The sequence below is a fragment of the Emydura macquarii genome, unplaced genomic scaffold (assembly GCF_026122565.2).
Source record: "Emydura macquarii macquarii isolate MOO-44397 ecotype Brisbane River unplaced genomic scaffold, CSIRO-AGI_Emac_v2 contig_2171, whole genome shotgun sequence".
NCBI lineage: Eukaryota > Metazoa > Chordata > Testudines > Chelidae > Emydura > Emydura macquarii.
The window spans coordinates 298,274-324,067 of NW_027132308.1; the positions used below are offsets into that span (position 1 = coordinate 298,274).

At 40.4% G+C, this 25,794-nt stretch overlaps 1 protein-coding gene across 5 annotated transcripts in view; it reads left to right on the forward strand.

The window, feature by feature from the left end:
• Positions 1–14,791: 14,791 nt before the first annotated feature.
• The window catches only part of ANK2 (ankyrin 2), a 272,410-nt gene continuing 261,407 nt past the window's right edge, over positions 14,792–25,794 (forward strand). For all 5 annotated transcript variants that reach the window (XM_067558657.1, XM_067558653.1, XM_067558655.1 and 2 more), the window contains exon 1: positions 14,792–15,545. In XM_067558657.1, the coding sequence (XP_067414758.1) occupies positions 15,417–15,545 (129 nt within the window). In that variant the 5' untranslated portion in view covers positions 14,792–15,416. The remainder of the gene's footprint in view (positions 15,546–25,794) is intronic.

A 25,794-nucleotide genomic window follows, 5' to 3' on the forward strand; every position in this document is an offset into this window, starting at 1 on the left:
GCAGGGGGAGTGGGAATGGATTAGCAAATCCTTTTAGGGAAGAATTGGAACTGAACTCTAAAGTATTTTATTATTTTACTTGATCATTTTGAAAAGTGCAAGAAATGTTGCTTATATACCTACTGGTTCTCCATTTCTAACAAAACAGAGTTTATTCTGACTTCTGTTCCCTTTAAAACCTAACCCCAATCAAGAAAGCACTCAAGCTTCTGGCAACTGAAACTGGCATAACTGAAATTGTGAGCCACTAATGAGGGAGGCTGTGAATAAATTAGGTTGCCTGTTTTGGAATAAGGCCTGTGATAAGAACCACAAGATTATAATTTTAAGAGTGTACCTGCAAAGCGGTAGATATGTGCCCTTTTCTGTTACAATCAATCCCATAGGAATAAAACACCAATAAACTGAAAAGAAAATATGATGATATAAATAGTTTTCAGAAGGTCAAACTTCTGCATACATCTTTTAGAATGAAGCTCAAATGCATTATTACTAACTTATTCCACTGTCCTCCCATACTGCGCCATGATGAACATGTGCAACCTAAGCTTTTAAATATTTTATGCTCTACATGGCGTGCTGTTCTACTCCTTTACCACATGTTACAGATATATAAACTTAAGAATAGCTCATTTCATAGGACATGGTATGAAAGGGGATAAAAACAAACTAATTTTCTTGACAGTGTGGCGGAGCTGTTAATGTTATCGTCTCACTGGGTTTTATGGAGTTTATATTGGAAGAGTGTGATTACAATGCCATCTGAATGAAGAGCAAAATAGAGACAGATATTGTCAGATTCTAAAGATATAGCATCCTTCTCCTGATTTCTGAAGAAGAAACTGGCTAATTTTATTTTTGGATTACTGAAGAACTCATGAGTGAATATTGAGTCAGAGATTTTAAGGCCAGAAGGGGTCATTATTATCATCTAGTCTGACTTCCTACATAACACAGGTCATATAGAACCTCATTCATATCTTTTAGAGATCTTTTAGAAAGATAGGCTAGTCTTAATTTAAAGATTACAAGTAATGGAGAATCCACCACATCCCTATGTAACCCACCATGTTCCTTGGTCTGCTGTTGCATGGCATGTGTACATACTCTTTGCATGGGCTGAGGTTTTCAAAGGATCTTAGTGGAGTGAGGAGCTCAGATCCTGTTGAAATTCGATGAGGTTTGGACACTTGACTCTCTAGGCTTCCCTGAAAATACCTGTTGCAGTGTCAAAAGTACCTGATCACTCTAGGCCAAGTCTAGCTAGCTACAGATGAGAGGAAATGAGACCTTAATATAAAAAGCAATCCAACTAGGTTCAACTTCAAAGCAAACTTCACCTTCATATGCTACTTGCAGATGGCAGGGATGACATGGCACTTGACAGTATACCAAATGTATATATGTTCTATAATCCACATGGTGAGAAGACCAGGCTGATTTGATCAAAATTGACCATATTTAGAATTATTTGTTCAAAAATTAAGATTGGTGCTTAGCACTGGACAAATACAGAGGAAGACTCTGCCCCTGACCTGAAGAGCTTTCTTGGGTGTTCATCACTTGAAGTGATTTGTAACATAATTAAGCTCTGGTGTGATATAGATACAAGTAAATCTTTAGGAGTGGGTAGGAATCCAGTGACTGGGGTTGTGGCTAATACCCTCATTTGGGGTCAAAATTCAGATAAGAATGTATATATAACTCAGAACTCTACAAGGCTTTGGTCTGCTAGATCATATGCATTTGGAGAAAATGTTTTTGGCCTAAGAGAAAACACTTCCATGAAGTGCCTTACAAATCCCACATTCTAGGTTTTATGCAATAAGTTCCCTAAATTTCCTTGTGTCCTAATAGTAGGGGTTTATGTCTTTTTCATTCTTTGTACTGTCGAGGAAAAATAAAGTCACACTGCTACATTTTAAAGTTGGATCGGGTGCAGCTTTAATTGTGACACACACACAGTCACATAACCATAGCTATGGGGAATACTATAGCCATAGGGAAAACCCAGGTGGCTATAGGGAAGTCAAGCAGCATGTCTGGATGCTGGGCAAATGTACTTCACCTGGCTACCAGATACAAAAGACTTATATAGGGGTTGCTTAGGTTCATTTACATGTTGATCGTATAGTGGAATTGGATTAACAGTTTATACTTAACAGGAAAGATAATCAGTGCACGGTGGGGCACACCAGACACCCTCACAGGAACACCCAATGAGTCACTTGAGTATACAATGTAGTTTTCAGGGACGCTGGCTCACACCTGAAGATGGGTGGTGACACAGTACTTGTTCAAATGCTAATTTACATGGAGTGAGTTTCTGTGGGGTCAGTAAGACAAAGGGGGGCAGGTACTGGTACTTATCAAAACAGGAGATGTCGGTTTACAGACATCAAAAGGGCTAGAGTTCACAAAAGGAGTTTGCATTTAAATTGTGGTTCTGAGACATCAGGGATTTTAGCATCTTTATTTCAGTCTCAGTTTGGGGCATCCTGTCAATGATTTAATCTGAGGGCTTCCATCAGAGTTCAGGCTACCCAGTTTCAGGCCAGGCCTTCTATAATCAATTCTATGATTAATTCTTTGATTCCACAGTACTTTCCTATCTTGTTTATGTTCAGTCCTTCCATATTTATCAGCTGGATGGTTCTAGTGGCTGCCAGGAATGCAGTTGACTAGCATGATTTCAAATGGAGCAGGTTTTGATCACACCCAACTTTATTTACCTACTTAGGAGCATTAAGGACTATATGTATGTAGGTGATTGCCCTATATATGTGTGTTATTTTTCAAAGATAATGTGTATTTTGATCATGGCATAGTAACTATTGCAATAAAAAGCAAAGTAAATGTACAGTATAGAAGTCTGACTTCTTTCTTTCCTCACTGTGAAATAGTAGCTTTTCTTATGGTAAAATGTTTGAAATTTTTAAAGAACTACAAGGTGTATCTAATAATTTTATTTCATTCATGGTTGATTAAACAGAAAAATTAATCCAAGTAAGGAACATAGTAAAATATATATTTGATAGATGTTTTGTTTTACATTTGTTATGACTGACTCATCTGAAGCCCTGAACCTGTAAATCAGCCTACACAGGAGGACCCTTATGGATAAGAGGAGTTGAGTGATTTCAGTGGAACTTCATGTCAGCATAAGAGTGGGCCTGTAGGATAGGATTTGTAGGATCGAGGCTGTCAAATGTGATCATTTTAGGCAAGGAGATGTGTCCTCGTCTATTTGTAAAGTGCTGTGAAATGTACATCTCTCTAATATTGGTGTTTTAAAATAACCCTTATTTTACATAGACAATTCAGATACCTCTTAATTTACCATGAGTTTGAGCCATGCCAGTGATTGAAACACAGTTGATCCAGCATGATGAAAAACAGTGCAATTGAATTTACAACTCCAGAATTGTAGATTGTGCTTTCTGATATAAAGGGAAGTCAAAATGACTGCTGACCTTTCCATACCGAGGGACTACTAGTTCTCCCCTTGATACACATGCTCCACTATTTATATCATCAAAAGAAGAGACATTTTTTATTTTTTATTTATTTTTTATTTTTATTTATTTATTTTATTTTTTATTATTTTTTGCCAGGTTTGTTATATCCCAGACTCCCAAGAAGTTGTGTAGTGTGTTTCTCAAATTATTCCTCTCAACAAATCCCTGCAGTTTAAATGAAGATGGTAATTAATGAAGGCATACTAGTATTTTCATTTTAGCAATGAATTAGGGCTCAGCCCTGCTAGATGCCTGATGGGACCTACTGAGTACCCTCTGCTCCCATAGGAGTTAATGAAAATTGAGGGTGCTCATCTCCTTTTCAGGATCAAACCCATGGTGATTTATATATTTGTATCTTGGTGCTGGGGAGCACTTTGCTGCTGATGGTAGTTTGAATGTGTAGTGAACATGCATGCATGCTCATTGCTTCCTGTAGCAAAGCCAAACTAAGCAAGATAGGCTTTATCTTAACAGGGAAAGCTGTGCCTCCCCATTACACTCCTCCTTCCCTCTTGCCTCTTTATATTGCTCATTAGATCAAATGCAGTAGCCTCCATTCTAGAAGGCTATTTACAATATTTTTGTCCTTAGTACAGATGCAAAATAAGACCAATCACTCCAGTCTGATGTAAACACAATAATTAACCAGCATGCTGATGCAGGAGGCCATTGCCCAAGTCATTTTGATCTATCTCTCTAAGAAAATAATGTACCCAGTCCTGCAGACCTGCTTCAAATGCAGTGCCCTGGAATTGATTTAAAAAGGCCCTTTGACAAGAAGCCAAGCTATTTCTTAACCAAGATCATTCAAAATAATCTAAAATTAACTTCTTAGAACTGAAAGTGGTCACTTAAATCTCTGAATGTTGTAAAACTGCTGAGGTAATTAAGAATCCCGCTCATCAGCAGACAACAGAATCCAGATAAAAGTAATATTCCAAAGTCTTTGAAATCCACACAAGTATTGAAAATTCATTAGCGTGTATAACAGCATTGTTCCCATTTGCCTTTTAGTTGTTTATGAGCAATCTTTTATTGTAAAATCCAATAAACAAGGATTCGGAACTCAGCTGCTTTAAAAAATTGCTTTAATCTGAAATTTACCAAAGACTAGGCCAAAGACTGATTTTTTAAAAAAGAATACCTCCATCCACGCACTTTTAAAGATGTAGGAATACAATTAATCAGACCTTCTGTGGTTCCCGATGTGTTTCTGCCTTTATGTGACTCAAAAATGACTGTCTTTAAAACCAATATTTCTCAGGCTAATTAGTTTATAAAGGTTACTGAAGGCTTGAAAATATGACCAGAAATCTACTAACCAGAGGACCTAGCCTACTAGCCAAAGACTGATAAAAGTAATGAGGGGACACCCCTCTAGCAAAGTCTAAGAATAACACCGCCCAAAGCCTACGGTTAGACATCCCTGCTCAGTTGCTGGGAAGTGTAAAGAGCTGTCCTTTCACCCAGCTCAGGGGGTGTTCTCTCTGCCCAGTAGGTTTCTGATCAATTTGAAAGCTCCTCCCCTCATCTACCTACCTCTAGGTATGGGAAAAAAGAAGGAGCTTTCTACCACCTCAGGATGCTATAGGGTGGTATCTCCAGTAGTATATGCCACTCCAAACCTTTTGGCTTCTGCTGGGAAGTTGATGGTATTCCCCGTACTCTATCTGATCCGAAACCTCCTGACTGCTAGCAGGGGTGGTTTCTGTCACAACTAGATTATCCTATCCTAACATCCGTTTCATAACTTATCTCCACCTCCCCCAACTAGTGAATGGCTACAGTATAGCATCGTCTGTTTTCATAAGGGTAACAGCTAAAACACCAGTGCACACAATTTTAGCCTTGTTGTCGTAGGTCATTTAAGTGACCTGCAGATCGTATTTGCAAGTGTTCCATGAAATACTGTACAGTCCAAGTCAATATATGCTATTGCATTTATCCAGTACCAAATTTCTTTAAAAACAACAACAATGTAATGCATGTGTCTGAAACTTTGTGCACACCAAAACTGTGTACTTATTTGAGAGAGTAACTTTATCTTCTGTTCAGACAGTTCTTCTCCCAAGGGGCATGTCTGCGCTTGTATTTTTAGTTGTGTTTTACTAAAAGTGTAAAATCTAGTATAGCTGCTACACGAACATTTGTGCATTGTCCTCACTAGAAGTCACTATCATATTAATGAACAAACCATACTGCTGGTAAGATCTTTTTGGAACTCTTTTAAAAGTTTCATTTGGGTTGTAATTAGCTGTGTAAATTTACCGATGGGATTCTGGCTGGAACAAATGCTTTCACACAGTTTGGACTACTGATTACAGCACTTGCACCAAAAATTACACCATATTTTAGACTTGTTATAATCTGCCCCTAAGGGTCATCCTTAAAGTGCAGTCCTACTGCGGACAGAAGTAGCTATGTAACCTGTAACTGAAAAAGCCTCCACTGCCACCAATGTACTCCACAGCAACTATTTCTTTTACTAGCTTAACAGGGCTTGCCCAGCAGGGGGCTGTCTTTCTCCATTCACTTCCACAGACACATATCAGAAGAAATACAGTATGTTTGTCCAGTTTACATGAAATCACATTTCCAATGGAGAGCGGCTCATGCCACAATATTTAGCTATAGATGCTAAACAATTGAATTTTTGGGAGGTTTGGAACTGGGATTTCAGTTCAAGTTCATCTTTAATTTCCATGTTCCAATATTAATTTCTCTTGATTTAAAAAAAAAATCCAAGACTATTCTTATTCTCCTTGGTCCTTGCCAGTGTTTGAGCAGTGCATGATATGGATGTCAGATTTCCAGTGGTCTTTGGGTAGAACAGCAGTGTATGCTATCCCTTATTAATGTAGGTTCCATATAGCAGGGCCAAATTCTTCTCTGATAAGTGCAGTCTACTGAATTCACATGAATTCAGCTAAGGTCAGAATTTCATCCCCTAAAGGGTCAATTATGTTAGCAGTTCAACTTTCTGAAGCATTTTTTAGTTTTCTATTAGTGATCTTTCTTTTCTTTCTTTCTTTTACTGTAATGCCTAGGGCCCTCAGTCATTGACCAAGACACTCTCGGTGTACAAACACAAAACAAAAAGACAGTCTTTGCCCCAAAAAATTTACAGTCTAAGACAAGAGATAACAGACAGACACCGACGTACAGGGAAACAGAGAGATAGTATTGGTCAGCATGATAAGCATTAGTCTCAACACATCGATAGCTTTAATAAATTTGTATTTGATGGGATTGTGTTTTATGGGCTAGATTGTGGCTGGCCCTTGGCTGTTGCAGAAAGTAGTGAGAAGGGTGCTCAGAACCTTCTCTCCCTTTCTGTCCACCCCACACAGGAACCAGCTTCTACATCATAGTAGCTCTGTCTGTGGTGCTAGCATCCCTGAAGAATAGGCCAGGATGAGGCCAAGCCTACCCAGCAGAGCTTGATGATTACAAAGGGCAACATGTGCTGCGCCATTTCAAAGGGTGAACTGCATGACAATCCCAGGAGGAGTTCTACTGACTCTCACACATCAATCTGGGATTCCCTCTAACGAGGCCTTTCCGTCCACCTACTGTCGCCCCTAATAAAATGATGTGCACTAAAGGCACAGTCCAGCTATATATGTTTAGTGTAAGGGGATGCAAATGAATTCTATGTAGTAGATCTAGTCTTTCTATAGGCAGAGTCAGTCTTTGGGCCCTGTGAAGCCCATGACCCACAGGCCTTGTGACTTTGGGGAAATAAAAATGTTAAACAATCTTAGCTTTCTTCTTTTTCTTTTTTAAAGTAATTTAAAAGTAATTTAAAGTAATTTTCTAGACTATTTCATTATGAAAATATAACATGCAAAAATACCTTAGTTTGGATGAAACAAGCAGCTGGGCACTTCTACCCACCCACCCACATAGTTTGTATGTGTAACAATTTGGTTAAGTTTGGGGCATGTCTCAGAGAATCATCAGAGATCCTGAAAATCCTTAGCACAGTCCTTTCTTCTATATGAACAGGAATCCGATATAGCTGGGATTGTGATGAGCAATGGCAAAAACTTGCTGTGAAAGCAATCTCAAAAATGCTAAGTCAGGCTCTGTCTATAGATATTCTGCAAAGTATTGCAGTTCAGCATTTAACCTCTGTTTCATATAGTTTTTCTTGCACTAATCAGAAGGAAGAGAGAAAATATTTAGATGTATACTGTGGGCTTTAGATCAGGCTGTTCTAGCCACTCTGGATTTGTAAGAAGCTTCTAATACAACTGTCTGTAAATTGTGGCTTTGGTTGCTGAAGGCACGGAGTTGCTGGTTTGTCTGGAACTGCTCTCAGTAGTTTTGAGTCATACTTACAAGATAAGGGTTAATCAGAGCTTGTGGACAATTGTGTATACTCTCTGAGGGTGACATCTAGACCAATCACAGAAAGCTCAAATACTCAGATTCTGTGTGAGTGGACTGTGGAGCAGTTGGGAAGATGAAATCCACCCTATCATAATCACCAGTGTTATCCATATTACTGTGACTAATGTTACCGTTAACATATTTATAGAGATCGCAAACTAAATAAAAGATGACTCATACAGTTGCACTCTGCATTTTTACCCATTGTAAACTATAGAAAATTACTAGTTATTTTGTGTCGTCATTCCCTTATTTGAGAATAATCACATTGGTATGGATTATGTTTAGGATCAGATTTTAAAAAGTATCTGTGAGTTGTGTGCACACAAATCCTGATTTGTACTGATAAAAGTTTAATTCGGAGTTTGCATGGACTCACCTGAATGAAGTGAGTAGGTCATGTGCAAAAATGCATGCACATTTTTACATGCCCAACCAGGAAATCCTGAGTAGAGCTGGCTTTGTGAACCTTCCAACCTCTTTCTGTCATTAGAACATTTTTCAGCCATTCTTAGTCTTCCCCACCAGTCACCTCAGCTTCTAGACCCTTCCTCCTCACACCCATCCTCATCATCGTTGGGAAAGCAGAGGCGTCTTTGATGGGTCCAAAATCTTTCCTCACTAATATGGCTGGTTCTGTGCCAGTGATGATATTCAGGAGACTGGCCATGAGGCCAATTATTGGTCTTTGAGTTCTAAACCAGGCAAGGGGGAACTCTAGCTATAATTTAAATACCCAGACAACCAGTGGATCACATGACACGTTTAGGATCTCTAAACTTCACAGGGCATACATAAACTTCACAGAACATTTTACAATTTGAACTCCTGGAGCCAAATCACCCCAGGTGAAAACCTATTGAAGTCAATGAAATTATACCAGAGAGATATGTGGCTTCTAGGTTACAGAGTTAATGGTGGCAAAATATTTCAGAAAAGACATATTTTTCTCTGGTACTCTGTTCTTTTTGTCTTATTGTGCATCTGCCTACTCTCCCACTCCCCTCCTACAGATCATTTGTGGAAGAGCTGCTGTATATATGCTGTTGTCCTTGTGTAGCAGCCTCACTGTGCATGCTTCCTATGAAAAAATATTTGGAGGAAAATCACATTATTTTGGAGGTAACTAAAATTGTATTGAACGGGATCTGTAATATCCAATCTTTTGATTCATGTCTGCAGAGGGGTTTCTTCTTTTGGGATCCATGAAATGCTGCATACAGAAGCCAGTGACTGATCATTTTCTGCTGTAGCTAGGGAACCTGCCCTACCGTAAAACAAAATGTTTCTTTCTTTAAGGGAACCATGTCAAGTATTTTGTGTTCCTTCCTTAAAAATTGAACACCACCATTCCTTGGTCACTGTCAAGATACTCTGTTGAAGGAGATGTTTTTGGCGTGAGACAAGTACAAACTCTGACCTCTGCTTAAATTAGGAGAACTGTTTTTGCGGGGTGGTTAAATAATTTAAATGGCAGTGAACTCATAGGACTAGTCTTAAGCCCTGCTTGCTCACAGGTCAGCTGGAGAATGTGCACTACCCTATCGTGTCTCACCAGGCATAAATATTCCTAAACATTAGAGAAGGAAAAGAACTAAACCTTCTACCTCGGGGTGCTGAAACCTTTTGGCGTGTGCACCACATTCTCATGCATAGATTGGATCACAGCCCATATCTCATCCCATTCACAACCTCATGACACCCCAGTAATATCATGTAGTAATCAGTGCTATGTGGTCTAAAAATACATAGGAAGAGACAGACCCTGCCCTGAAGAGTTTACAGTCTAAAATGTCAAAAATAAACAAAAGATGGGGGGGAAGGATACAGCGTACAAAAGTGGTCAGGATGATGCTTTGTACATGGCTCATTTGGGGGTTTTATTATTATTTTTTAATTAAACCTTCGCTGCTTGCTGCTTTCTTAATTATTTTTATTATTTATTATTTTTATTTAGTCTTTGTCTTTACTATCTTTGTTCATTTATTGACGACTCCACCTTAGGTTTTTAGACAGGTCAATTGAGCATTATTTATTTCGCCCCCTCTCCCACAAACACCAAAACCCTTGGTTAGCTCCTTAACCTTCCACATGGTAGTTATCTCCCAGTGCTCATTTGCAAAAGGCAGGTGCTGAGATTGTTCCTGGCAGGTTGTCAGCAGTCTTGTTCTCTAACGTGTACCCTATCTGCTCTCTGCTGCCTCTGCCTCCCCTTGTTGTAGACCATCCCTGGACATGGAACCTCTCGTCCAGCCTGGCGTGGAGTCCCATAATCTTGAGGCCAGGGGGAGTTAAGGGAACTTGCTTAGGATGTCTTTCTGCCCTGACTGCTTCCTACCACTTTCTAGCCACCTTCACAGTAGAGCAGGTTCTTTTTTATAGGCCATTTCTAAGAAAGTGGAGATAGAACTTCATCCACTTCCCTTTGGAGAGCCTATTTCCACAGTCTTATACATTTCATTTTTCTTTATTAATTAGTGTCTGTTTATCCAGCATTTCCTGCAGATAGGAAAAGAGGGTTATCACCAGTATGAAAGCATATTTAAAGTTTGCTAGAGAAAAAAGTCTGGTGACTGGGTTGATCAGTATTTATACATCCACAGCATCTTTCATTCAAAGGAACCCAAAGTACTTTGCAAATTTTAGCCTCTAAACATGCCCATGCATAAAGCAATATCATTTGGTATGCCCTGAGCTTAAACCAGAGGCCAAGATTTTTAAAAGTGGCTAGTGATTTGGGATGCCTCTCTTTTCAAGTATCCCATTTGAGACACCTTGGAAAGTCCTGATTTTCAGAGAATGGGAGCTCAGCACTTTCTGAAAACCAGACCTCTTTTTAGGTGCTGTCAGTTGAGCACCCAGAAATTAAGGCAGTCCAAATCACTAATCAGTATTGCCAATCTTGGTCAGGAAGTATGCTGACTGGTTTAGAACATAACAATGGCCATACTGAGTCAGACCAATGGCTCATCTAGCCCAGTATCCTGCCTTCTGTCAGTGGCTAATGCCAGGTGCTTCAGAGGGAATTAATAGAACAGGTAATCATCAAGTGATCCATCCCATCGGCCATTCCCAGCCTCTGGCAAAGAGCAATCCCTGCCTATCCTAGCTAATAGCCATTGATGGCTCTATTCTCCATGAACTTATCTAATTCTTTTTTGAAATCTGTTTATAGTCTTGGCCTTCACAATATCCTCTGGAAAGGAGTTCCACAGTGTGTTATGTGAAGAAATACTTTTGTTCATTTTAAACCTTCTGCCTATTTATTTTATTGGGTAACCCATAGATATTGTGTTATGAGAAGGAGTAAATAACACTTCCTTATTTGCTTTCTCCACACCAGTCATGATTTTATAGACCTCTATGATATATCCTCTAGTCATCTCTTTTCCAAGCTGAAAAGTCTGTTTTATTAATCTCTCCTTGTATGGAAGCTTTTCCATATCCCTAATCATTTTAGTTGCCCTTCTCTGTACCTTTTCCAATTCCAATATATCTTTTTTGAGATGGGGCGATCAGATCTAAATCTAAGATAGGGAACGAAGGGTAGGACTAAATGGATAGTTTTCAGAATGGAGAGAGGACCTTCCTACTTATCCCATGACAGCTTACTTTGCTTAAGAGCCTTTGGTGAGGAACCTTGTCAAAGACTTTTTGGAAATCTAAATAGACTATATCCAGTGGATTACTCTTGTCCACATGCTTGTTGACCCCCTCAAAGAATTCTAGTAGATTGTTGAGCCATGATTTCCCCTTACAAAAACCACATGTTATCAGAAGGAGTAAATAACACTTTCTATAAGCTTTATGCTGGTATATTTGTTGTTTTACCCATTTCTCCTTGAATGCCACTGAATTTGCAATGTTTATTATGTCTAAGGGGTTGATGGCTTCAAATGTATTATTCAAATTGCTGAAATTATAGTGGGGATTGCTCTCTCCTGGCCTCAGGAAAGATGAGTTCTGTAAAATCAACTGCTCCTGTCTTTCTTTATAACCGCTGCACTATTGGTGATATCTATATGGTTCATAAATGTCCAAAAAGAAGTCTACACTCTTTGCAACCTATTCTCCTCTCCTCTGTTTTATCTCCTTAACTGTCTCAGTGTTTCTCACTCTGTGGTGGCTGCCATTGCAATCTCTTATATTGCAGCTGTGAAGCCTCAAAAGCACTTCCCGTAGGCCAATGTTCTGGACAAGGAACAGGGCAGTGGGAAGAACCCAGGAGGGAGTAAGAACATAAGCCCAGGGTGGGCGGGCCTTGGTTAGACTGTATTTTCATTAAGCACAGGGTATGTGGACACCTGTTTCTTTTGTACTTTTTGTCTGGTCCTTAAAGGAGAAACCTAGGAACTCCTAATAGACAAGGGAGGCTGAAGAAGAACTTGGTTTTGCATTATGGTGATGGATTGTATTTTTTTACTTTGGGTTATTTTGGAAGCATTTATGTTAATAAATTAGCCCATAGTAAGGACTTAATTGAACTAAAGAGCAAAGATGGAGTTTGAAGAACTGTACATTGGGGAAACTGAGGATGGGACGCCTGTGGGGTCATCTTGACTCATGAGAGGGTGCTCCAGAAAGGCCTGCTCTGTTGCACTGCCATATATACATGAGAGAGGGGGATTAGCAGCACAATAGTCCCCAGCCCCTGCAGGCAACTCTTGCTGTGCACAAGGAGAAGGAGATGCAGCAGGGCCAAGCTGCAGCTGCATGGAAAGGTGTGGGGTTTCAGGGATCACACAGTGCTTCAGGTGCTTGCAAGAGCTCTGCTTTAATCTCAGTCCAGTTCCAACTGGCTGTGCATAGCAACAAGAGTGTCACAGCACCCTGCCCAGACTCTTCCTCTGAGAAGCTCAGCTTTTAAAGGCACAAACCCCAATACCAGAAGGGGAAGTCTTAAGGCAGCTGCAGCCTGCCTTTATCCCCACCTGGCTGAAGAGTTAGTATTGAGAGGGAGCCTGGATCCTCATTTCCTTTCCAGCCTCCTGTGATAGAAGTGACAGAGCTACTCCCTTATCCAACCACCTGCACACCAGCTAGAAGAAACTGCCAGCAGTCCGGGGAGACCTGTCTACCTCAAGAGCCAAAGGGTATCCCAAGAGACCACCCACTCTACCTAGTCAGAAATCATTTGATCATCATCCTGCCCACACTGCTGCCAGCAGAGGTTGAAGAATAACCCACCATCTCTGCTGCTGGGAGGAACAGCTGGAGTTGCCCTCAAGGACCTGCATAAGATGGGGAAACATGATGCTCTGAGAGGAATGTGTGTTTATTTTTTGGGAGTATGTGTAAGAATGTTCCCTCTCACCAAAGAAATGTCAGGTGTCACTTGGACCTTACACATTCTTGTGAGAAACCACTTGCAAAAATGTTGTCAGCACACCTACTTATTTTATGGATGGAAAACCAAGCCACTGCATGTTATGGGCCACATATTTAGTTGGCCTCAGTTCTGCGTCTAATTTGATTCACAAGTTTTGGATGCACAGTAATTGTACTTGCATGCACACATTGCATATTTAGCCATCCAGCTATTTGACTGGCACACACAAATAGATGCCTGTATTATATATGCATGTATTATAATTATACATGAAAAATACAAAGCAACTTTTTGAAAATGTTGTGGAATCATCAGTGTCAAATGTGGCATCTTAGTTTTGTGATAATAATATATGGTGGTAATACTCAAAGAACACAATTGAGCTATAAGGGTACAAACCTAGTGTGAGATCAGGATTAGGCCCAAGATTTGATCCACTGTCACATGTAAAGATTACAAGACATCTGTTAATGTTTTGTTCATGCCTGTTTTATCATTAATTCATAGTGTCTAGTTTTAGTAGTTACTGGGCGAATTTCATCCTTTGTGAAAACGCATTCAAGTGAAAGGAGATAGACCAGGGATTACTTTGGCCCATCTTGTAAAGAATATTTAGTGGATTGTTTTCCTTTTCTGTCATGAATTTGGTGAGTTTTAGTGCTCATGACAGCGAGTTGCAGTAACCCTTGCTTAGCCAGGGATAGTCTGAACAGATGCTATGTAAACATCTCCACTGCACCTCAATGCAGCATCCTTGTTCATCCAACCCGGCCCTGGGGCCTATCTGGGGCTGGTCCTACCAGTTCTATGGTAAGTTTGGAATGTGGTCAACTGTCCATAAGGGACTAGATTGGCTGCTCTTTTTAACTACACATGTCTGGAAGTTTTAGTGTCTCCTATTTCAATAAATCAGTGCTTAACGTATTTGCAGCAGCAAACTATATACAGGAAGATGGGACTGGTATGGTGAGAGGGTGCTTTAGATGGGGGATAAGCAGCCAGGGGATGGCAGCTCCATCTGTTCCTGATTTTAAGGCTATAATTTATTGTCTGTGATGTTTGGGGAGGGTTGATTTTTTTTTTTAATTAACAGGATGTTTTTTCTATTTGCTTCTTCTTCTCTCTCTCTTTTAGTCCATAACAGTAATCATCCCTTTTTATCCATAACACAGTGCCTTATAAGTCATGTTAGTAAATGGCAATGAATAATAATGACCAATATACTCTCTCTTATTATTTTCTCTGTAGAGTTCAGCTGGCTGAGCTATGTGCTCTCCTCATTAATGTCCCCCTCAGAGCTGCGTTTGGTTCGCTGCTTATTGCTGCTCTCCTAATGCAGTCTCACGTGGATCCATAAACGACACAATGAAGACTTGAATATTCCCAGCCTTTTTCAGGCTCACTCATCCGTGCTTTAGTACAGAAGTCACTTACCTGCAGGTGAGCAGGCTGCAGCTGGTCTCCTCTGACCCCAACAGCTTTTGCTTCTGTTTTTATTTTAAATTCAATTTAAAACAAGGGAAGAAGGAAAGGAAGAGAAGGGGGAAAGACATATCATGTGCTCTAGCACAGGCAGTTGCAGCAGCAGCAGCAAGTCATTAAGTCAGACTGCACCATTTTATTCTCACCCTGCGTAGAGGTGATGCTGGAAACTGGAAGGAGCTGCTGTCCTCCCTCCCCTTCTCCTGATGCTTACACAGAGGTGGCTTCTTCCTGGCTCTAGTCAGAAGACACAGACTGTCTGGAGGAGTCCCAGAAGACCTTCCTACTTTGGTGATCTGTGTTTAAAGGATGGATTTTTTCAGCTGGTCTGAAGCTCGTCTTCACTGACAGTCACAGCAAATGTGAAGTGGTTTTAGTCTGGTGTTAGGCGTTTGTTCACCTTACTGTTATCTACATGTGTGTGTAGGGGTAGGGGTGTGTGTGTGTGTGTGTGTGTGTGCGTGTGTGATCGATTCACAGCATGTTTATGTTGTGCTGACTTATGAGTGCTGCAGAGACTGGAGCAGAGCTGTGACCTATCACGAGATGCTGAAGGAGGAAGAGTGGATTATACTGTGAAGTTTTGGCTCACCAGCAGGGTCCCTGAAAAAAGCAAACGAACAAACAAATCGCCTGGATATTTGTCTGCTGGATATTGATGCTTTGGAGTTGCTGTTTCCCTTTCCAAAATGGCTCATGCTGCTGCTTCTATTAAAAAAGTTCGGGAGGCCGAACTCGATGAGAGGGAGAGAAATCTCGAGAAGGAAAGGAAAAAACAGCGGAAAATCTCTAGGGAGCGGGTAGATCGGAAACGCAAGGTATGAGGAATAATTCCCACCCCACGCCCTTCCCTCTGTACACATGGCATGTTCACAGGTGTCCGCAACAGCACTTGTAAAGCTCTCTCCTTCATCCTTCTCTTTTTTTGGTGTCATATTTCCTATTTGCATCCCTCCCCATCATTTCTGCACTCATATTGTACCTAGGGTAGCTGCAATGAGATGAAAGTGCTATCAGACATGGCAGACCATAGCCACATAAATCCATTGAAGTAAAGATGGCTCGGGGTGCTAATATTGCCTTCCTTCTTCCATCCCCCAAAGAACTGGAGCTCCGTTTCATCATTCAGGAACCAGGTGTTTCATGTCTCCAGCTGATTGGAAGCAGTTGTTATGGAGGGAGGATGTTGATTTTGCGCTTTGCAGTATTAAGGTGCATTTTCTGCTTCGTGATATCCTCCCCCCGCCTTTTTTTTCCTTCCTATTTTCAGTCCATGATTCCCAGATTATTAGCATACAGCCTTTCCATAAAAACTGGATACTACAAACAGACTCTGTTCTAGTGCTGGATCTATAGGCTGTGCTGTTATTCAGTCAGGCATCAGTAACTGATACTGTATTTCAAGCTGTAATTCAGTATATTTACACTGTACACTGCAGGTGTATTTTTTAGCTTTGGTTTAAAAGACAAGTCTGCAGTCTGTCATTTTCTCTTCTGCTGATGGTAAACGTTCTTGAATCACTGTGGAAACAGCTTTGGCTACTTGCATTTCTGATTTTGGAAGGTTTCTATTAATTCATAATGAAATATTTAGTTTTTCTTCAAAGACTGTATTAGAAATGAGGAGCTATTCTTAGTTGGTTACCTTTAAAAAAAACATTCTCCTCCCCCCCGCAACAAAATAAAAGATACATGTACATGACTTATTTGCTAGATCATTGTTTCCAACATAGATGTAACATTTTACCAATGTAAGGAAAAATAGCAAGATTTGTGGTTTGTGTACCTTAAAGATGCAGTTGTTAAAGATGCCTTTAGTACTAAATTGTACTGGGGATGCATCTGCTGTCAGTCATTTCTTAGCCATTATTCTTTCCGACTGTATCTTTTTGTTTTGTTCATTTTAACACATTTCTAACATCACCTTTTGATCTGTGCCTAAATAAATTGCTTACTGCATAGTACCTAAGATGGATAATTTTCTCCCTTTTTTTGTATTGCATTTCATGTATATTTGTTTTAGAAGCACAGGTTATCTGTAAAAGGCAAAAGAAACAGGATCTCTCAAACATTTTTTTTTACATCTCAATTTAGCAAACCTTTCGACTTTCAAACCCATCTACTACCAAGCTGAGGACTTTGGAATTCATCTTATCATTAAATGGTGGAATAAATATTTTCAACTGCATGCAGTAAAATAAATAAATATGATTACCAGTTTACTAGACTATTTGATACCTTATGGGACACTCTGATATGGTCTCTCTGATTTTTAAAAGGCTTTGTTTACAGAGTTCATTAAGTTGCATTAGAATTTTTATCAGAGCAGGACCATCATTTCTAATATATTCAGTGTTTGGATGCCTGGAACAGAGCAGCTTGGGGCAGATTGTGATTTCTTTACTAATCCCCTAAATGGGACACTACAACATAAGCTAGTTTTTACTATTACATTTTTTATTGTGGCAATCCCTTTAAAAATAGTATTCTTTCTCTAGTGGGGGTGTTTGTCCTTGATGGAGGGCCTTGACACGTATGCCCATTGCTTATAAGCACTCATGCACGTACACAGCCAGAACCTTGGTCATTTTTAGTGATTTGCCTTTCAAAAAGCTTTCCCTGGTTTGTAAATTTGTTTGTTTCAAACATGGATATTATGACCTTCAATTATTTTAATTTAATTTTTATTTTTATAAATATTTATAATTTTAATTAAGTTAATTTTAAATTAAATTAAAGCTGGACAGAATTAAAGTTGATCTTCCTGGTCTATCCTTTCCCAAAGTGCTGCATAACCCTGACTGGAACCAGGCAGACTCAGGGCTGTACGCATGTTTTTAACATGGCAATGGAGGTGGTTGATCAGATTCTCATATCTCAGAAGCAGCAGTAGGTCACTGCTTGGGAAATACAGGGAATACCAAGCTGTTATTTGCTCGGAAATGCGGGGAATACCAACCTGCTATTTGCTTTTGTTCCTTGTTAATATTCAGCCACTGACTTCACTTCTGTCTCCCTTTTACTGCAGCTGCACTAAGTGTTACATAAATAGCTGCTTAGGTTGCAGAACAAACTTATGTTTGAATGTAGAGGGTGAAGCTTAGATTAACAAATATCTTTTTCTTGTTCTTTTTGTATGAGATGCATGACAGCAGAAGCATGATGTGCTCTGCTGTGTATAATAGATATGTATGCATTTAAATTGATGAAGGAATACAAATCCCTCTACTGCACAGTGTTGAACACGTCCTGCGAGGTGATGAGCCCCCTCAGTTCCCTTCACTGGGAGATGAAGGCTGTCAGCATATTGTAGGATCAGCCAATAATGGCTAAAAATAAACAAGTGGTGCTTGATTATTCTCCAGCATAAGTGCTCTGGTAAGGGGTTGTGGGGGATACTGTTCTAACATCACTCTCTATTTCAAATCCATTTTGTTGGGTTGGCTGGATTTTGAGTACAAGAGGGGTCCATGTTGTTTGTGGGATCAGTAGTAGGGGAGAGAATCTGATGATGATGAGGTGTTGGAAATGCTCTCCTAAATATCTCCTTTAAAGATCTATTGTATACTGTGTATGTGGGCTGTGCTCCACTGGCCTTTCGAAGGGAGTTTCTCTTGCTTTCTCACTGGCCATTGAAACTTTCTGATTTTGCCAGAGGGGCAGAATAAGGTTGACTAATTTAGCCCTCCCCTGCTACCAGGACATGAGTTTTTTACTACTCTGTACTTCCTGTAGCTTCCAGGATACTGCCAGGTATCTGCTGTTTACTGCTTTAATCCTTCCATAGCCTTTTCTTTTCTTTTTTTTTTGGGGGGTGGGCAGGCAAGGAGTGTTGCATCCTGTTCCTTCTCTTCTCGTGAGTAGTGGCAGCACCTGCCACTGCTGCTGTTCATCCGTTTCCCAAGTACTGTATCAGCTGTGTAAAATGACAATCTTCTCAGTTGCACCACTGCTCACGGGGTTCTGAATAGCAGCAGTGAAACCAACCAAAATCTTCTTAACTTCACTGTTGCTTCAGCTTGACATAGCTATGAACAACAACAGAGACTCTGGAACTGTCTGCCTGCAGACTCAGGAAGATGATATTGCATGAGTGTTCACTCTTTCTGTAGTGCAGTTCTTGTTTGAAGGCATTGTTCACAATCATGGGGATAGAATGTTAATTTTGAAAGTTTCTAATTCTTTAGAAATTGATGGATTAGCCCCCATCTCCACTCATTGGGGGAAACCAAGCAAGAAGACTTTTTTTTCCACGATCTACTTTTGTGCATTCTGCTTATCAATTCTGGGCCTGATTCTTCTTTCAGTTACATCAGTTTTACCCTGGTTTAGCTCCAAAGACTCACAGATTTACTCTTGATTTACAGTGATGTGGCTGAAAGGAGAATCAGACTTCTCTCAGGGTTTCTCTCTATATACAAATAGTAGATAAGTAGAGCCCAATTCTGCTCTCTTTGTAGTCAAATAGGAGCTTTTCAGTTTTATATATGCAGTGTTTATGTATAATATAAACACAGATATTGGTATATGCAAGTACAATATAAAGTATACATAAGCGAACATGAAAAAAACACACAACAGAGTACATGGTTATATTGCAAAAACAATGAGAGCCCTGTAGCACTTTAAAGACTAACAAATTTAATTTCTGCAGGCATAAGCTTTCGTGGGCTGTAACCCACTTCGTCAGATGTAAGGAATAGAAATCAAATAGGCGGTATATATATACATATCCAAGACTAAGGAACAACAATGGGGAAGTAGTTGAGGCCTATTCATAACCATTGATTAGGAGGTGAGAATGTGTGAACAGTGACAGTTACTTCTTGTAATGAGATAACCATTCCAAGTCCCTATCTAGACCCAGTTTGATTGTGTCAAGTTTGCAGATCAGTTCAAGCTCAGCAGTTTCTCTTTGAAGTCTGCTTTTGAAGTTTTTTTTTGTAGAAAGTTACCATACTTTATTACAGTAAATAATAATACTGCATATGTTTGTATGTTGACATATTTCTGCAGTGCCATAGAGGGCACACAATTCTTTAGATGTAATGAAATGATGCAAATCAACAGTAGAAAAATAATGAAATGTTCAAAAACCCTTTAAGAGACAAGGTGAGTAAGAGAGAGAAGCTTTTGACATGGCTTCAATGCCTAAATCCTTCTTTCAGACATAGGCTCTTAACACCCTAAGTCCCATTCACTTTCAATAAGACTGTGTTTATAGTATAGTGCCTTTCATGAGAGGTTCTCAAATAATCTGCAATCATTAAGTCTTGTATCTACACTGCTCTGTCATTTGGATTACAGGCGTGTGAATAGCAATATGCACCAAAGTGCTGTGCTCTATTTCCATTCTGTGAGCGTGGACTATGAGGTTCCTAGTTTGTATTAATGTAAGTCCTGTTTGTAAAGGATTACAGTGATGTGGAACTAAGAACCTTTTAGTTGCAGCTGCAGTGTCCACTCTAGGGAGCTGGAGCTACAGTGCAGCACTTTGGTACCAATTGCTGCTCACATCCCCATAGTCTGAACTGCAGAGTAGTGTGTGTGTGTGTGTGTGTAGACAAACCCTAAGCCTCACAGTGCCTTTGCAAGATAGGTGAATATGATCCCACTTTTATAGAAGGCAATCTGTCCCTGGCATTAACCACTACACAACATTCAGCCATCTGGCTCCTTCACTTTCCCCTGTCCATTTATAACACATTTGAAAGCATTCAGAACCTCCCGCTTTCTCACATTCCAAGCAGTTCTAATTCTCTGTAGGTGTTATCTGAAGCAGCTTTCCTTATGCCAAACAGTTGGAGGGGGAGGGGGGGGGGGAAACAGTTTATACTGTACAAATATAATAGCTGGTAGCTGATCTGATTAAAAAATATACCCCCAAAAGGCCACCCATAGTAGTTCTGCTGGCCTACATGGTTTTGACAACCTGTCCTAACATTTTATACAGCAGCTGGAATGCCCACCACTGTCAGTCAAAGAAAAGGGAAACGAAACAGAAGTATGTCAACGGTCCTGTCTGCTACCACCCTTAATACCCTAAGAGATGTCAAAGCTCACCTTTCACTGCTGCTAGCCAATACACACAGAAGAGCAAAGACAGAGGTAGAAACAAAGTTCTGCTGCCGTCAACAAACTTCAGAAGGGGTGCATGCAGCAGAATTTAGCACCAGGCAGATAGTCATAGTCCACTAAATATTCACTGAAGGCAGTGGTCTTGAATTTCCTATCGTTCTCTGTTTTCCCTCAACATCAAGGAGTAATGGACATGCTTTTCCTTCATTAAACTCCTGGCATCTTTCAAAACTGCAGAGAGAAATCATGTTTCTTAAAAAGCATATGTCACTGGGGTTTTTGGAAGGTAATTCACTTATATAACTTATATAATGCTGAACTTAGAAATTCATGATTTGTAGGAAAACTGGTTTGAGATTTAGAGACTCTCTGGACCAGGAAAATGGTAACTTGTCACGTGATGGATAGGCTCCATCCTGGGAATATCTTCTAGGCATCAATGTTTGGTTGATGACCACAACAAACTTCCTTTCAATTCCATAGGATTCGAAGAAGTTCAACTGCCTTTTTCATCAGCAGGAGAAAGCTTTTGGTGTTTAATACTAGGTAAAAATAGTAATAACATTTTATTTAGATGGCAACTAGGCCTTTGAGCTCATAGCTATTATTTATTATACTATTTGTTATTGACTTAGCGCCTGCAATATACAGGGCCATATTACTGTCATAGAGGAGGGCAAAATCCTTTCCCCAATGAATTTATAAACCTATATTAGGCAGACCAAATATAAACAGCCAAGTTTCAGGCAAGAGAAAGGAATCAGTGGCAGAAAGGAAATCTGAGGCAAAGTCGCGGCTGTCAGATCGATTGCTCTGGATCAACTGAGCGGTCAGTGAAGACCCACTCAGTCGATCCAGAAATCAACTTACTAAGACCACCTTTGCAAGTGGTGTAGCGCTGCATCAACGGGAACGTGGTTCTCATCGGCGCAGTGCAGTGAAGACAGCGCGCAGAAGAGGAGCTCAGAAGTCAACAGGAGTTATGCAAATTTTTTTCGTAGCTTGCATAACTCCCGTTGACTGCCGCTGAATCCCAGAGGTAAGTGTAGACAGGGTCTTAGTTGAAGGACTGCATGAAAAACATAACAGCCCCATCAGCATCATCCTGAAAAAGGCAAAAGACCCATTACAGTATAGATGTGGCATAAAATCAGAAGGTTGGGAAGGTGAGATTGACCTTTTCTGTATTCCCACAAACTATGTAAAACCAAAAAGGAAACAAAGTATTGGGTTTTGTCTGAGAGGATGCCGTGTGTACAATAGAAAATGAGGAACACACAGTGACTATCTGTGATAAGTTTGGTTTAAATGACTTGACTGTTACGCTGAAGAATCTGATTCTATCCCTGCTTCTGTCACAGAAGTCAACTGCCTTAGCCATGAGACCATCCTTTGTCTTCCCACAATCCCCTGCCTTGTTCATTACACACCTGCAACAAATGACACGTAGGTTCTACAGACAACTGTCTTCTTTACTACAAGGTCCTGATTAATTCTCAAAGCATGATTCATCTTGTGCACTGAATGAGGCAGAGCTCTTGTTGGAAAAATGGTATGTGATTATGTAATTAAAGATTGTATTATAATCCATATGCACAAGGGGGCTAAATTAAGGATGCACAGGCAGCCTTAACTCTGGCATGTGTGTAATATGGGTATATATTGTCCATTGGAAATGCAATCTTAAATTGATCCATCAATACATTTGTCATCTGTGCTGCTGAAAATGCACAAGTAGACCTTTTTAGTTTGCATTTCTGCTGTAGTACTGATTTAAACAGTTCTTCAAAGCCTTTTTCTTCTATTACATATCAACTTAAATGATTCCCAAACCAAATGTCATTGAGATCCAAGGCAATTATGTTTTATGTATTTGTAATGTGACTAACATGATTCCATTTCTTTGGTGGGTGCCTTACAGCCAATATTATTTACTGTTTATAGTATAGAACTCATGGTTTCAGCATGTAAATATGTTTTCTGAGGTGAACAGAAAACAATACACCGTTCACTCCCTTCTTGTCAAACAGAGCTGTTTGTATGGCTTCCCAGTTGAGGAATAGATTGCTTTTTTGTTGCATTACTTTCTAACTGCCTTGCCCTGCTAGGTGCTCAGAACTTCTCATGAACAGGCTTGTAATTTCTCATTCTTCTGTGCCTGTGTGGAAGCATGAGATTACTTTTTTGTGCTAGGTATGCGTTGTGCAGTAATGCTGTTCTATAAGGGTGAAATTCACTTAAATGGACATAAGTAATGTGTAGGCCTTTTGCTAAAGAGAGGTGAATTTCACCCTTCACACAAAATATAAAAAATATAAAAAATCATTTAGAGTCCTGTTTGGTGTTCCTCATTTAGGTAAAACCCACACGGAAGTCAATGGGTATTTTGCCTGAAGGAGGATTCTGAACAGGATTCTAAATGATTTTGCGGGTATCTAAGTAAGTTTTGTTCATATCTCTGCAAATGTAAAGTGGACAATAAAGTCAAGTAGTATTATTGCTTTATCCTAGTTTTTTTCCATAAGAATTTCATATTGTCTTTAACAATTAAACTGGGAACAATACACACAACATCAAGAAGTGACAAAAGCCAAGAAATGTAGTTAAGGCTGACAATTATTAATTCCCTTGACTCTGAGGTAAAAGGAAGCAATTTCCACTTCCACTTAGAATTTCCTCACCTTCTTATTACCTGTTTATTGGTTTATAGTCCCACTCTAGCAGTATTTTTATATGCAGTTTTTAAATTTAATTTTCTTGGCTATTTTTGAAAGATAAGATTCATTCTATTGTAACAGGAACACAAATATATGTAGATAGTGTTTTCAAAATACATATCATCTACCCAAGTGAACTACTAGTCTCTTGGATAAATATGCATTTATGCATCTTTTTAAAATTAACTTATTACATATTCAGACTTCTTCAGAAGATATTGTAGAAGTGTGAGAGTTTGCAATAGGCATGGAGACTCTATTGACTAATGACATCACGGCCCTACTATTGAACCCAGGGCCTGCCAGGTTCTTAGGCGATATCCTTAGTTTCTGTGCCACAGCAATGCACTGAACTGGGGCTCCTGACCAACAGCCTTAGAGCTAAAGGCCTACAGGCTCACAGCAGCCATGTCTCAGCCCCTGGTTGGAGGGACAAGCAGCACTGTCTTTGGGTACCTGGACTATGTAAAGGCAGGAAGAGGAAATTGTCTGAGCAACAGGCAAACCGACTGACAGCAATTCTGGGGCCCAGGGCAGAACAGTCAATGGCCCCCATACAAATGGATGGCTGAGATTCAAGTGGGCTTCTGCCTGAAAATTTGTATTTATTCATTATGTGCCATGCAGGTCCCATGCCTCTGAGGAGGTGGTATCTGCTACTCAGTTTCCCAGTTTCCTTGAACTCCCCAGGGAGATTACTGATGAACCCAGGAAGCTGAGCAGTAGATCCTGCCTCCTCAGCTGCCTGGGAATCTGCATAGTGCATAATAAATAAGCTTGGTTCAACAGAGGGGCAGAGAGTGCGAGCGGCTGGAGCCTTAGGGGCAAGGTGTGTGTGGAGGAGAGGAGGATGTGTATCTATCCTCCCATCTACCCGGGCCCTTTTAAATTGCTTTGGACAATTTGCCCCCTTCTTCCCCGTGAGCAGGCCTGGCAACTGGCCACTGCTGCTGGTTGCTCCTCAGACTGCCTTGCCTTGCCTTCCTGTTGGACCCTACCTTGTTGCCCTGCTGTTTTGCCTGACCCTGCCTTGCCACCTTGTCTGACCTTGTCTCCCTAGCTCTCACTGACCCAGTTCCTTGGATTGGATCTTTCAGCTACTGACCTTGGGAAGAATGTTGAGCATTGCCCTGGACTGCCTCTGATATGGATTGACCTGCCGGCTACCTGCACACACTAGACTACTGCTCTGGACTGCCCCCTAGCCTGCCTTGGTCACCCAGTTTTTACAAGTGGCTAGACTGTACCTTTGCCTTACTTACAGAAATGGTTGTAGGGGCAGGTGAGCAGGATGATTGTCCTGGCTACCAACTTCCAGGGGGTGGTGAACTGCTGTGCAGCTCACCTTTTTTCCCCCTCTCCACTCTTGATTGGCTGTCTGGGAGGGGGGAAGGTGTTTCTTTGCTAACAAAATGGCTAGGGCTCCTCCTACTTATTTGGCTGAGTATGGAAGTGAGGCCTCACCCTACATCTCTCCTTGGCTGATAAGACAAGGTCAGGTGTAGAGTACAATCTCTGCTCTCTGATACTTTCTTTTGTGAGAGAATGTGTGGTGGGGAAGAGCCAGGAGTGGGCAGAGCTTTGTCGTCCTCCCCCCACCTCCTCCCAATCCCTTCCTACTCGTGTGGGATGACTTGGGGGAGAAGTAAGCTGCACCCTTTCACAAGGGTTGCAATGACTTCCCCCACCACTACCCTCAAAGCAAGAGGGGAGCAAGGGTGCATCAGAGGGGCGTCTGAGTCATAATGTCTCCCAGAGCACTACTCCTTTCTTATAGCTGGACCTAAAGTCATAATCTAGCTGTGACTGTGTACAATGGTACAAACATCTAGGTGTGTCTTTATATTTCATTATTTTACTGCAGTGGCCCCCAGTCAGGCTCAGGGCTTCATTGTGCTAGGCACTGTACTTAGGAAGAAACAGTCCTTTTCCTTGAAGAGTTGAATCTACCATTTTTGCAGTGATAAGCTTGTTTGATGATATCCAATATGCCTTAAACAATATGCCTTTCATATTTTGTGTCAGGATTGTTCCATAGTGTGAATAGTTTCCATAAAAATGTTAGCCCAGAAAATGCTGAGTAATACAGTCCAAGTTTTCCACTCATGTTCATTTCTTTTCAGTAAAGGAACTTTTTCTATCATTTTATTTTATAACAAGAACCATCAAAAGGGAGAAATCAGCAACGTGCTTCTTGTGCCCAGTTTCTCAGTCCATTCAGGGGCCTCTTTGCATTTCTTTTACAAACATGGATTCTGCTTACCAGTAGCTG